At 41.6% G+C, this 14,691-nt stretch overlaps 1 protein-coding gene across 1 annotated transcript in view; it reads left to right on the top strand.

The window, feature by feature from the left end:
• Window positions 1–4,746: 4,746 nt before the first annotated feature.
• Window positions 4,747–14,691, top strand: part of emilin2a (elastin microfibril interfacer 2a) — a 17,506-nt gene continuing 7,561 nt past the window's right edge. Inside the window, exons 1-4 of the mRNA XM_080034482.1 lie at window positions 4,747–5,000; window positions 5,630–5,755; window positions 7,417–7,607; window positions 7,758–9,728. Of these exons, the coding sequence (XP_079890608.1) occupies window positions 4,855–5,000; window positions 5,630–5,755; window positions 7,417–7,607; window positions 7,758–9,728 (2,434 nt within the window). The 5' untranslated portion in view covers window positions 4,747–4,854. The remainder of the gene's footprint in view (window positions 5,001–5,629; window positions 5,756–7,416; window positions 7,608–7,757; window positions 9,729–14,691) is intronic.

Raw genomic sequence — 14,691 nt, 5'->3', positions numbered from 1 at the left:
AATAGCTGAATACTTTTTTCTTCTATGAGTCAGTTTCGAACAAGACAGGACAGGTATGGCTGGATGAAGGTACAAATGGATCACAGAGATATCCTTCCCTTCCACTATCACATTGGTTAATCCTTACACAGCCATTCATTTATTTAATCACTCTATGGGCGAATGGGGCAACGACTCCTCTCAGGTGCCCTCAGCGTTTCTTATTATAGCATGTGGGGGGTCTTGTGGATTCAGCTCATCAGTTGTATTTGCTCAGCAGCTCACAGAGACCTCTTGGACCCCACGCAATCTCACCTCATTAACATTTTAGGTGACGAGTCTGTCACGGCCTAAATTAACAATTCATGAGCGCGGCTTATAGCTATATTAACATTTGACAACCAATAAATCAGCTTTACCAAATCTTCCGTGTGTCCACATGCACAGGCCCAAGTGTATGTATGTGCATCTGTGAGAGCTTTGTGTGTGCGTGTGCCTGTGCGTGTATGTGTGTGTGTGTGTCTGTGTGTGTGTGCGGGCGGGCAGCGGGATGGTTGCGTTACTTGTGTACATCCACACTAGGCATTTAATAGCCCTCACATTGTCTCCAAGTCTGTCTCCCTGTCTGTCTCTGATTTCATTGAACTTTTTCTCAATCTTGTGTTCTGTTCACGACACAGAACTAAATGATATACCCATTATGCTTTCCCTTAAAATTATTCTACCTCCTAACTTGAGCCATATAGGAGGTCATTCTCAGTGCTGCCAATTAATAACTTAAAAAAGCTAAATCCGACTAGGCGCCCACAAATGAAAGCTTCACCCCAGTGATGGAGAGGTCAACAAATTAGGGAGCTATTTTCGATCAGTCGACTATTGTAAAGTGATGGAGGTACAAGTCGGTCCCCGTAAAGATTTATTTTCGTTGGAAGCTAAATTAATGAGAAGGGAGAGGGATAAATCTGATATAATGATGGAGTCGGTTCAACTGAGGTATCATCATTTCTGCTTCCCTCAGTGTACCAACCTACAATGAGACCAAGGAGTTTTCAGCGTGATACAACATGTGTGTACCTGTGAGTTAATTTGTTATGGTACAGTCAGAATCTAAAAAGTACAAACAATTCAGCATCTTCACATCAGGGGTCATACATAGGGCTTTCTAAGGCTGGAGAGATTAGACAATTTAGGCAAGGGGCCTCAGAATAAGAATTTTTTTTTGTTAAATTTAGCTCAAACATGTGTTGCGATGAGTGAATAAAGTGGAATATGTGCTTAATACACAAGGTCTCTTGCTCTCTGTTTTACTGTATCGAGCTACAGGGAGAGAAAGGGGAAATTGAAGTAACAATCCAACTGCAGTAGCAGCACCCTTAGGTAGCCTCTTGACCCTACTTTGAAAAGTACCTGTGCGTGGGCAGGGTGTGCAGGCTTTGGCTTTCCCCATGAGTCACCCAGTGTAAGCGCAGCACTATCACAGAGTAATGCGCTTGGTGTCTAGCTGTTGCTTGCCAAATGAAAGCGATCTCTGCAGCATGGCTCTCTTCCTGGGTTAGACAAAAAGCAAGTCATAGGGTTTTTTTAAGTAGTTAACAAGGGCATGTTAACCGTCAGGAAGCAAACATACCACACCAAGTTCATAGTGTACCTACATGGACAGTCTGATTTGATTTACATGATATGAAGCAGTTTGTGTCAGGATGTTTAAATTGTAATAGCTCTGCAGCACAGGACCAAGACTGGTCTGTTTACAGTGAAGGTCTCAGCTTCAGCGAGAGCAGATTGAATTTAAAGGATTCAAAAGGCAGTGGTGAGGGGTAGCCTTGCAAAGCACATGTCTCAATGACAAATGCATTGTACAACCCAACAGATCCACCCTAGTTCAATGCAAGCTATTCCAATTCCAATGAGGCCTCCAACTTCTTAAAAGTCGAAATCGGCCCGAGAGGGGTGAAACGAAGAAATGTTCCCTGGATTTATGGCTGAAATTATGGTCTGTATTTTTTTTTCTCCTTTTTGAGGAAGATGTACTGATGAGGCTGGGTATTTTCTTTCAGTCGTGACTCATCTTGCTTCCTATTCAGTATGAGCATGGAGGCATACGTATAGAGATGAAGTTGAAGACTATTATTAACTTGAGCAGTACACAGAGGTGTGACGCGTGCGGCTTGAAAATGTCCCCATCATGGCAGATACAGAACAGTAAGTAGAGAGCGATGGCTTTTTAATTCCTGCTACAATAAGAGGAGTGAAAATACATGAAACAGAGTGTGGCTGAGATAACATGATTTCATATAAAATGAACAGGATCAAATAAGGGACGTTGAATTCAGGGTGCATAGCACAGATAATTGACATGAGCACAGCATGGCAAATGCAACTGGAGAAATGTGTGGGGGGCTTATACCGCTTCAGTAATGAAATGTCCTTTTCTCACTCAATCCTAAACTTTTGGAAAGGAATTGCCATGACTACACAAAGCAGTTTTTGCTGTCTTTACTACTGCTTTACTGCCCTCTTCTGGTGATTAAACAACCAGCCATAAACTGACACTCACCATACCCCATTAACAACCTGCTTTTTTCCTGTTTGAACAGCCTTCAGAGGATGTTGAATGTTTGCTGAATGTATAATGTGGGTTGCAGGTTAAATAAGGTGTAAATATAGGCAAGTGAGAGGAAATGAACTAAAGGAAATCATTGAAATTGTCAATAATCTCATTAAAGGACCGTGTATTATTTGACTTACAAGTTTACCTGATGCTCATGTTGATAAAACACTTAAATCCCTACTGACATCATTAATTTACATAATTTATTAGAACTCTCACTAGGCCGATCCAGTCCACACTGCCTGATGAAACAGTGCTGTGTTATTTTGGGAAGGGCTATCTCTGGTCAGAGAGCTTGTTCAATGGTAAAAGGTTCCTTTTGGGAAAAGGGAGGGTCTCTGACGTGTGTGTATACGTGCATGAGTGTGTAACTCTCAAATCCCAATTGGTTACGTCTCTTCTTCAGTGTCTAATTTATGTGTTAACCGTCGGCATCTGTCCGATCATGGAAATGTCATCCAGGAGGCCACGGACCACGATAGCACTCTGGGGCACAGTGGGAAATTGCTTAAGGCCACATCACAAAAATATTTTTCATAGCAGCACTGTGTTCTTGGAAACTCCTCACACTTTCACACAGTGCTAAAGCTCTGACAATGAATTGCAGCCTTCAGTGCTGTGAATTGAGGCTCTTGTTTAACTAACGTGCTACTTTCTGTACCCTCTACATCAGTGGTGTCAAACATACGGATCCGGCCCGCGAGATTTAATCCGGCCCGCGACTTGTAGAGCACACATTTATGAGCATTTCAAAAAAAAAGTAAGTCTCTAGCCCATTCCTGTGAGGAGATATTAATTTTTAAAGAAATAACCAAAATGCTCACTCCAGCCGCTAGGGGGCAGCCAAAATTTAAAAAAGCACATTTTAGCAACGTGGGAAATGGTAAATGGCAATCTTGCTTCACCGCTATTAATGTTTCCTCCAGTGCTTTATGGCAAAGTAAAAACCAAAAAAAAAAAATATATATATATTTTTAGTGCTGAACAATTAATGTACTAGCAAGCGCGATGTGTCCGCGGCTCTGCACGCGCGAAACGAGCAGGAGCATGCTAGTGTAGGCCTACAAGATTTATTTCCTAATTTTCCATGCTGCTTTATTTTTATGTTTTAAATTGGGAAAAACGAATTCCAAAACAACCAATAACCTCTGTATTTAAAAATAAATCAAAACAGTAGAAGTTGCACTTTTATTTAATTTAATTTTGTACTGTCTGCATGTTTGCACAAAATGTGTCCCTGTACATATAGTAAACAAAATTGGACAACTGTAACGTCAGTGCCTGTTGTATTTGTGTATTCAAATAAACAGTTGTTTATTTCATTAGTGCGTATATTGGCATCTTTGAGCAAAATACCCCCAAAATTTTTGCTGCGGCGCTACGCGCCGCACCTCCTATTCCCATGGCCAGCAGCAACCTTTACTAAGACATTTCCTGGGGGGTACAGAGATCCCTTGTGATCCATGATAATGTAGGTTACAAATGTAGGCTGAGTGATGAAGCATATTACTGAAAAACAAAGCTAGAGATTTGGAGTTGACATATGTACGTTATGTTGCCATTATTTTACTGGTCCGGCCCACTTGAGATCAGAGAGGCTGTATGTGGCCCTCGAACCAAAATGAGTTTGACACCCCTGCTCTACATTATGGTGTCGCACAGCAAATTGCTCAGTTTAGCTTTTAAAAAAATGTATTTGGCTCAGTGAATTGTTGTAGAAAAGAATAGGCTGCACACTTTGTATTCCCCTTTATCCCCATTCAGCAGCAGGGCAGACATAATGTAAATTACTACTGTTATCCCTGGCTATGAATATCATCAACACCGCTGACCTATTTAAACACTGAGAGTTGCATTCAAAGACATTATTAGGTGTGAATTATTGGCTTGGTGGCAGACATAATCAACTTGTATCCCAAATCCTCTTTGATTCTTAATTAATGACTCCATGTTGTCTGAGACTTAAAAGAAAAGTTTCACTCAAACAAACAAACAAAAAGTCTTAGCCTTTCAAACTTTTTAAATGGCTGGGGGAAGTTTGTTTTTTTTCCTCTTCTGAGTTTTTGGGAGGAGGGCGTGGGCCCTTTAACGTCATTCCAAGGCAGCTGCAGTGAATGTGGACTTCCCCAAACTTGAGTTTTTTGGAGTTAGATCAGTCACTGTAGCAATGTGACTTTGGTGGTTGGACACAGTCGAGCATGATAATAACAGAGTAGCCCTCTTTTTCTATGTTAGGAATATTTATTTGAAGGCGTTTGTTAATTATGGATAAGAGGAACGGAGAGGTGGACTGGCGGTGGGCAGTTTTCACACTGTTTTTGAACTTTCAGTTCACTTATGGGTCTCCCTCCTCTTATGACTTGTTCCAAGGATCTGCATACACCGGGGTGGTGCACAGACACAGAAATAGGTGAGTTTCTGGTTTTTATACTGTTATACTTTTATATTTTTCTGTTTCGTTGAAGTCGTTTAAAAACTTAGCCACCAGTTTTTTCTTTAACTACACTACTCCTGGAGGTGAAAGCGGTGCGCTTTTGTCGCGCAGCTGCCAATGAAAATACGCCCGGACATTTTCTAATTCATCGCGATTACCTCCGATCGGTGAGGTTTGTTGCCTCTTATGGTCATTTGCAGCTTGCTGTGTTTTGATCCGCCTGTGCCTAAGTTTGGCTCGAGTTTTCCAGAGTTGCCAAAGGTGATAGCCTATGACCCAGATAAGCACCGGAATGCCAGATTAATCCAGTGAAACTTCTAGGCTACAAAAGACCGTTAGTTTATTTGCAACTATTTCCTTATAAGCTCGAATAGGCTTGTGGAATAAATGCAGCAAAATTAAATGACACAGCTTTTAGGGGAGGCTAAGCAACGCCAATTTACCCTAAATTGTGATGTTTTTATTGTTCAAATCGACAACCCAGGACCGTTACCAGTTTCATTTGTATTCGCGGTAGGCTATTCATCATAAGAAGGCTTTATCTTATAGGCTAGTTCTTGGCTGTAGGTAAATGTATATCTTGATGCCGATGTTTTTCTCCTCAGGAACTGGTGTGCCTTTGTGGTGCGCAGGAACGTGAGCTGCGCCGTGCAGGGGAGTGTGGAGAGCTTTCAGGAGCCCGTAGTGGCCCCCTGCCCAGCCTACCAGCCCGACTGCCAGCAACAAGTGACGTGAGAATCCGGGGAGCAAGGGCAAGGGGCGGAGGGTGCATGTTTAGATGTGGCCTGCCTATGACAAGGACAGAATAGACACGTGCCTACTGAAAAGCCTACTGAAAAGGCAAAGATTTAGGCTGAAAATGTAGCCTAAAACTAATGAAGGCTAGATCTCCCCCAAAGCTGAAAGGCAATACACATTGGTTCATGTTATTAAAAGGAAATGTTTTTGTGAATGTTGACCAAAGCCAGATGTAGTCATTTAGCTCCACTTGCCTCATAGCATCCTATCCTCAAACACAAGAAAGGTAACAAAAAAGAGGAAGACAAAGAAAAAAAGTAATTCTACACTGGCAGACTGTAAACATTAATGTCTAAAATTCATTTTCTCATAAGATGCTTGTTATGTTAAGTATCACAGGGGCCTCAAGCCTTCTAAAGCATACATAGGATGAAAAGCCACAGTTTTAATCAAATGATTTACATCTCAAGGGCACATCTGGCTTTGATATGTGTTATTTTATGAGCCTGTACATTTGAGTGTCTAGTTTCAAATAATTCAAGTTTTCAAATACTGTATGTGTTCTCAGTCACAGTTGCTTGGCAGCTGCTGATATGTCATTAGCAGGTATATGGCCCCCTCAATATAACATAATTTGATGTAATTTAGTAACTTTTATCATCATAATGCAAAAAAACAAAAGAAACACAGAACTTGCTATTAATTAATTTGGAAACCACATCAAAAATAATCGCATGGGGCGCCCACAGCTCAGTTGGTAGGGCGTCCCCCCCTGGGCCAAGGCCCCACAGCGGACTAGGGTTCGAATCCTGCCCGGGTCAGTTCTCTGCATCTCCTCTCCTCTTTGCCCCATTTCAACACTGTCTCCCCAATCTGTCTAATAAAGCAAAAATGCACAAAAAAATAATCTTAAAAAAATAAAATAAATAATAATCTCATCCAAGTTGTATTCACAACAGGGCCTAATGAACTTCCCTGCAGATAAACCGTTGTAAGAAATATGTATATTATTATAATTAGAGCCACGATTTTGTGGAAGAGTTTCCCAAAAACTGTTCATTCTTAGGACACATGTTTCTTCATTAAAAAAAGGGTTTTCCATTTTTAAGTTTTAACAAACAATTTTGACTTCCCATTATCGCATGTTAAAATGAGATTTAAGAAAGCAAAGTTGAGCAGCCATACTGTTCAGTGTTATTGTCCCACAGGATTTTAGTTTCCTTTTGTCTATCTGTTGAGCTAGAAAAGTGTTATCACTGAGAGTGATACGGAGGAAATGTGCAAAGATCATTGTTTCAGCCACAAACTTTCCAGATGTTCTGCATGATCTGACCCCTGTCTTCAGGGAAGTGATGTCACCTATTGTTTCTCTTAGAACTGTTTGCCTTGGCTAGAAAATGAAAAATCTTCATGTAATGGGGAACAGTAGTGAAGCTACAAAGTCTCTATGTCAAAAAGACATTTTGGTGATAGATTGAGTTAAAAGTTACAGATTAAACCAAGCAAACATACATGTTTCCACAAAAAGACATTCATGACACTGGTTATATAACTGTTCAGGGGTTGATGTTGGAAATAAAGCTCAGAGTTCCTAATTTAGTATTTATTTGAGATTTCGAAGAAACTAATTGATACCTTTTGCCTTGATTTACAGATACCAGAATCGTTTTCGACCCACATACAAGATTGCCTTCAAGACAGTCACAGAGTTGGAATGGAGATGTTGTCCTGGTTACCAAGGCCTGGACTGTAAAGATTTAAAACCACACCCAGACCGACAAACAGTTCAGGGAACACAACCTTACGTGCTACCAAATCCTGGATATACAACCAGACACACACAAAGTAAGACACTATTTCTACTTCTACCTTGTAACACTGAACCACTAAATTAAGCCTACTTTGTGCCATACTGCTTTAAGAGTATAAATACATTGTTTGTACCTGTTTATAAAAATCTACATCCATCTCCAATCATGTATTTCCTGATCATAGGGCCAGAGCGGAGAGAGACAGGAAACCATGAAACAAGGCATGGTGGGACAGATAAGGTTCATCTTCTGGAAGGTGAAGTTCAGCGCCTGTCTCAGACGGTCCTGGATCTCCAAACTGCTTTGGCAGGGTTCACTGCCAATGTCCGTACAGACCTGCAAGAAGACACAAAGAAGATGCTCGTGACACTTCTCAACAACATGCGTCCGCCGGACAGTTCTACTGTCGCAGGCACAGAGGAGAGCCCAGCAGTGTTGGATGGTCATCAGGCTACTAGAGGTGGGATTGCGGGAGACAAGGCTATAGAAAAAATAGTGGCCCGCTTAGATGATATCAACAATGCACTGAAAAGTAATGATGAAGCTATGGAAGACGTAAGAGGAACCATAACAAGTCATGAAGGGCAAATCCATGTCCTAATGGATGCCTCTCAATCTCAGACTCCAGCCATAGCAGATATTGATGTAATACAGACCTACATTGATGGAAAATTTGAAAATCTGAAGAAGACACTAGACCAAAATGTGGCGGAACAGATGGCCAAGTTCCAAAGCTCATGCAATGACAAGATCCAGACTTTGGAGAAGACCTACAAAGACAGCCGGGACCAAGGTTTGGTCAGCCAGACCAAGCTGGAAGCTGATCTGAGAAAGGAGATCCGGGCACTGCGTCTGGACATGGCTGCCGCAGATGGACCTATACGAACTCTGAGGCAGACAGATCCAGCCAAAGGGGAAGAGGATCGTAGTGACTACAAAGACCTGTGGCGTGAGATTGATCGTATTGCAGAGGCTCACCGCATCCTAAATGTCCGAATTGACAACGAGCTGGCAAACCTATCTGCGCCTCCAGAAGACAATGATTTCAGCCTACTGATTGAAGAGCTGGAAGCACGCATTAATATCACTGAGCAAAATGCTGAGACACACTGTTTCTACATTGAAGAAAAGCTGACCCGTACGATTGTTGAAGAAGTGGCAGCACTTCGGAAGCTTCTAGATGAGCGTTTAAATGGCATGGAGGACCAGTTTACGAGCATGCTGGTGGAAATGAGCAACAACTCATTTCCTGGGATGTTTGGTGACTCCGTGGATGCCATCCAGGCAGAAGTCAACAATAATAAGTTCCTCCTCCAAGGTTTGGATGATAAGGTCAATGCTGTTGGAGAGTTGTGCTCCGCAGGGTGTTCAGGCTCAGGTAGTACTGTGGGTGTTGCAAGTTCATCACCTACATCTAACGGTCTGAATATAATTTTGAAGGACCTGAGTCGGTATAGAAATGATTTGGACGTTCTTCACACAGATGTCAGTGCCAATACAGAAAAGCTCAGAGAGCTGGAAGACCTTGTTGAAAGGCAGTCAGTCGGACATGAGAGAAGTGCCAAGACGATGGAGGACTACCAGAAGGGACTGAATAATCTCGTAGAAAAGGTGCTTGGTCTGGCTGGTGCTGTTACTGGGTTAAATGACTCCTTAAGTAAATCCAACCGGGATATCCAAAGAATAAACTCGACATGCTGCCATGCAAAGCAGAGTGGCACGGGAAATCCTGCACAGGACAACTGGTCATCGGTTATTGCAGTTCCAAATAGTCAAGTAGACAACACCAGACTTCAGGTGGAGGAGCTGAAGAGCAGACTTGATACACTCAGTGGACAGGTGGCATCGGAACTGAGACAATGTCAACATAACACACAGGGTGTTTCTGATGGAATTTCAGTTGTTGATGAACGTGTCACCAGACTTGAAAAGGTGTGTGGGAAGTTAGATGGGGTTTCTGCCCACATAAAAGAGCTGAAAGATGGACTGGAGAGACATGTTGTAGGTCTGCAGGACAGTGTGGACGGCATGAACATCACCTGTGCAAATCATGGCGCAGACATCATCACACTGCAGAATTCCTTGCAGAAGTTCCAGGGGCAGCTGTCTGCGATGGCAAAACACGTTTTGAAAGATGTCACTGCCAAAGAGCCAGGTGAGTTGATGGTTTGATGCTATCATTGGCTATCTGTTTTAATGTCTTGAATAAGTGAGATGAGAGTGAGAAAAGTCACCTTTATCATTTGTGACTTAGCATGTGGTATCTTATTCTGTACATGTATGTTGAAACTGTACTAAAAACGAAGTGTAAAAAAATCAAGTTGCAGTTCAACTTTATTAGTTAGATCCAGGCTTTTTGATTCTTTGAATTTCTGTCTTTATACTTACTAAATGGATGCTGGCTGCAGTTTCATATTGAATCTGATGTAATGCTCAGCAAGGAAGCAAATAAGAGTATTTCTCAAAATGTCCAAATGATATACTGTATGACAGTATTAGACAGATTATGGTGCAATTTTACAACTTGGATCTCCCACAGCCCAGTCAGAAACTGAAATAAGCCTAAATAAGTTGGATAAAATACACAAACTCATTTGTAGTTTCCTCGCTTAACTTCCAACATATCAGTTTATCGAATGTGATTAACGTCTGTGTAAACACAAACTTTTCCTGGAGATAATCCTCCATATAATGCATTCTGCTTGCTTCGTTTACATGGAGGCTTGTAGGGGAAGGATCAGATCCCATGAATTGCCACAGGGTATTTCCCGAAGTGGGAGGACACAAGTTCACTGGGCCTCCTTTGCTCGCCTTGAATATGTCATTCAATATGTCCTAGAACTGAGGCAGAGGCCCACATTGGAAACTTCCTGTGACTTAGATTTGTGTTGTCCTAGAATTCCCCAGTTTTTCAATAAGGAATGGGATAGGTAAATAGAATCTTACATTTCAGCTCAGCCCCTACAACCTACTACATTGGTAATTTGCTCTTATTGTTTCGTGCCTCATTGCTCCATCATGTAAATGTCTGAAGGCCCGGGCAGAAGCTTTCCGTCTTATCCCTTTATAATATGTGAGGTCTTTCTTGCACCATGACATAGCTTTTCTTACCCATACCACAGAACTGCAAACCTCCATCTCAGTTCCCGGACTCTCAGCACACAAATACACAGCTCACAACACACACACGCTCATACAAAATACACCTACCTCCCTACACATGTACACATACCAACCTCCAGAGATTCCCGTAGGGTGACCTCAGTCTGGTGTGTGGAGTCTGGTCCTCGTTAAGGGCCCTGACTCACTGCTGTAGCCAGTCTTGGTGGAGAAGGGAGACGCAGGGGCTCCACACCCAAGAACAGATGCTTCAGCTACCCTCAGCTGTGATGTCATGGCTGGGGCCCCACCATCGGTGCCTCCCTTTCTTAAATCATTGTCCAAAACAATGGTATGACGATGATGGACCTGAAGCAAAAAAGAGGCTGAATGAATTAACGGTTATGGTGTACTGTAGAGATACGATGAGCCTGAAGGAATTTAGTATTCCATGTAATTTCTTGCCAAATTTTGTCTGGTATTTCCAAACTGTAATGTTTTATCTCATTACTGTACATTTAACCTTATACTGCACCTCTGTCCAGTATTAAGTAAGCGATATATTTTTGTTAATATACGTGTTAAATCGCTCTATATTCAAACAGTGTCACTTATATAGTGTGCGCGTTTCATAACTCTGATCTCTCAGTCGCCCGCTCTGCATGTAATCGGCAAATAAACTTTTCTGGGATCCCACAACTAATATCCAATCAGAAGAGCGAACGCTACGAACCGGCACGTCTCACTGCCGGTGCACGCGCAGAGCGATAGATAGGTGAATGTCTATGCGCCTAAAATGGCGGAGCAGGTCTGTTTTGATGGTTTTTATCATGTTTTATCGCACTTACGGATCTGAGATGATGCTAACTCGCTGCTTGAGGACCACAGTGCATTTATGTGGTCACGTAGGGACGAGGGAGGGGACTGCTAACTGCAGTCAGTGACATGAAGTTAGCTAAACTGACCATTCCGCTTACTTCACCTTTAAATTAGAAATAACTGTGCGTAGGCCTACTACAGCAGGATTTTTATTTTGAAAGGGCCTTTAATTTAGGACTGTTGGGTATTTACAGTATATATCCGAAAAAGAACCTCAACACAGTTTCTAGCCTTTTATTTTCTATGAGAAAGCATATTTCAAGGAAAAGTTTGACATTCTGGGAGATCCGCTTTGTTGATAAGAAGTATAAGATGGATAGGGTAACACTCACAGCCTAGCTTTCAGCAGCTGGCTAACTTAGCTTAGCCTAAAGGCTGTTTAACTTTGTGAGGCAACCATATAGCATTTAACTCTTTGGTTTTGAATCGATTAAATCAAAGAGATACGTTTCATCCTGCTGACAGCCTTTGTGCCAAGCTAAGCGAACAGGTCCTGGTGGTAGCTTTGTATTTACTGCACAGGCAAGAGATTGGTAGAGTGGTTTCAATTTCCTCAGCTAACTCTCAGAACTCTCAAGAAAGTGAATAAGCTTATTTTCCAAATTGAAGATAATTTCCTTCATGGCAAATAACATAATATTTATTCACTGTGTGCCTATAGTCCATACCCTTCAAATCCACAAAGGAGAGACAGAGTTTGGAATGTGTGGCTAAATTACCATGAAGATTAAATGTTTTTCTCAAGTTTGGGAAGGAGCAAAATAGTCCAAATAGAGATAGCACATTTCCATGAAAATTCCCAGCTCTATAGGCGTGGTGGTGGAGAATCAACTCTCTGCATTTGAGCTCATATTCTCCAGTCAGTCATATGAAGACCCCGAGGAGGCTGCGAACAGATGAGGTGTTGTAATAACATAACTGGGAGATTTACTGGAATAGCTTTGCCCTTAGTCAATGTGACTGCTGAATGGAATTGTGTGACTTCAGTTGCAAAATGTTGGCACTGGTTCGCCCACAGCAGCTGCTGCAGCAGAGTTCTGCCACTACAGCTTGTGTATGTTTGTTTCTGGCTTCTTTCTCTCCGATAGGGAGTTGTGGTTAAGCAGCAAGGACTCTTTTTTGCATAATTGAAAAGAACATCACAAACTTATGTATCCAATTTATTTTGAAACTAGCTTAACAGCTTCAACTGTTAAACAGGTATTATGCAGAAAAATGGAAAATGTGTTTGCTTTCACAGAACCCTCATTAAGACGTTGACTTATCAACCTTCTTGTGCTGAATTTTCTCATTCAGTTTCCAAGCTGTTTCTTTGCTACTCCTTTTTTTGTAGGTGATCCCAGCCTAGCTTAAATCACATCCCTGTTGATGATCTCTCTCTCCTTCTTGTTCCTCTAAAATGTTCTCTCCCTCCCTCGTTGCTCTCTCCTCCTGTCCATTTTTTTCTTCCGATTTGTCCTTCCAGGAATACCAAAGGAGTTTTTTTTCCTCCCTTCCTCCACCCTGCCCTGTAAAATGTCTATCAACAGGCCTGCCTTTCATAAAAAAAATCTAATCAAAAAAGAAAGACGAAAAAAGAGAAGGCAGTAGAACTAAAGCAAGGCATAAAATAAAAGCTTTGATGTCATGGATCAATGCTTTGCAATTGATCATTCTGACTGTATATTGGAGGGACAGGCTGTAAGATTACCTGTCTACCATGATGAGTGAAAACAAGAAAACACACATATCAAAGGCTTTTTAAAGTCAGAGGTGGTCCGTTTTAAAATAATGAAAAATTGTAACCAACACCATCACAAATGCACATAGTATACATTTAGCCAGCGCCAGGTTTTTTATAAGTGGGGTGCTTTGACTATACAATAGCTTCCCCAGGAAGACCTTGTGAAGCTTCAGGGTGAGGTGTTTCCATCTCTGACCTGGGAGCCCATCTGGAAGTCTTCAGAGGAGAATGGGCCCACATACACAATGGGAGTCCCTGAGGTCTGCCATGCAGTGCTCAACTTGAACTTCCCATCATTATTATCGCTGCAGAAAAATTGGGTGGAGGATGAAATTGTGTCCATGTGCATAGCGAGAGAAAGTGATGCATTATTGTATGTGCGTGTAACTGCCACACCCTGCTCTGCGCCCTTTCGACACCATTTTCCATTGCATGATCAGCCTGTCTGCTACAATATTCCTCAATGTTTTCAGACACTTTTAAATAAGCTTGTCATGCGCTGTCACCCGAATCTGTGCAAGCAGCGGTGACTAAGGCTTCCCTCCCCCTGCAGTGTCTCAATCTGTTCGTAAGCAATAACATCTGTTCTTGGTGATGCTCATGGTTGCACCAGTACTCGTGTGTCGTGTTTGTGCGCCTTTCTGTGTGTTTTGCGGTTGCCCCCCCCTTGGTGACACACAGGCTGAGAGCTCATGGGAAATATGCACTCAGGCAACTGGGTCCTGAAGAAGACATATAGAGGAAATGAACAAGAGATTTCTGATTATCTCGGTACAATGTGATTGCTGGGTGTAATTTGTTTTTAATTTAAAATTAGGTTTCTGAGAAGCTTGTGGTATGACTTGCAGTAAGATGAAGGAATTTTGCTGACAGTTCATGGTGTTTTATTTGATAAGAAACAGAGCAGCTGATTAATTCCGTAATCCAGGGTAACAGGCGGGTTCTAATGTAATACAACTGATTTCAGGTACTTTTAGATTGATTACTTTGCCTAAACAATGTAGAAATGAATTCAATGTTAACTTTTGATTCATACTTATATCGTTAGCTCAGGCAGAACTTACAGCCAATGTTATTTTTGTTTCAACATTATAAAAAGTATTTTAATGGTACTTTTACTTTTGGATTTTAGCATAAAGGTGAACTTTTGTTTTTAATTTTTAAATGTTTTATTATCTTAACTTAAAGTCTACTGACCAACTTTTCCATAAAACTTTTAACTGCATTTTGTGGTCCTCATCATGAACCAAACCCCATCCATTACTCTGCAAACTCCATCCACCAAAGTCATCGGGATACAGCTTAAAGCTCATGAAAAACATGTGAGTGGATCTTGATTTTAGATCAGCAGGAATGTGTGTAGCACGTTCATCAGTATCAATAATTTATTTTTTTCTTTTATGTTGCGTCTGATCAC

Source organism: Ammodytes marinus, assembly GCF_949987685.1.
Source record: "Ammodytes marinus genome assembly, chromosome: 9".
In the NCBI taxonomy this organism is placed as follows: Eukaryota; Metazoa; Chordata; class Actinopteri; order Uranoscopiformes; family Ammodytidae; genus Ammodytes; species Ammodytes marinus.
The sequence above is the reverse complement of the archived record's forward strand: the minus strand, read 5'-3'. Positions and strand labels throughout refer to the sequence as shown.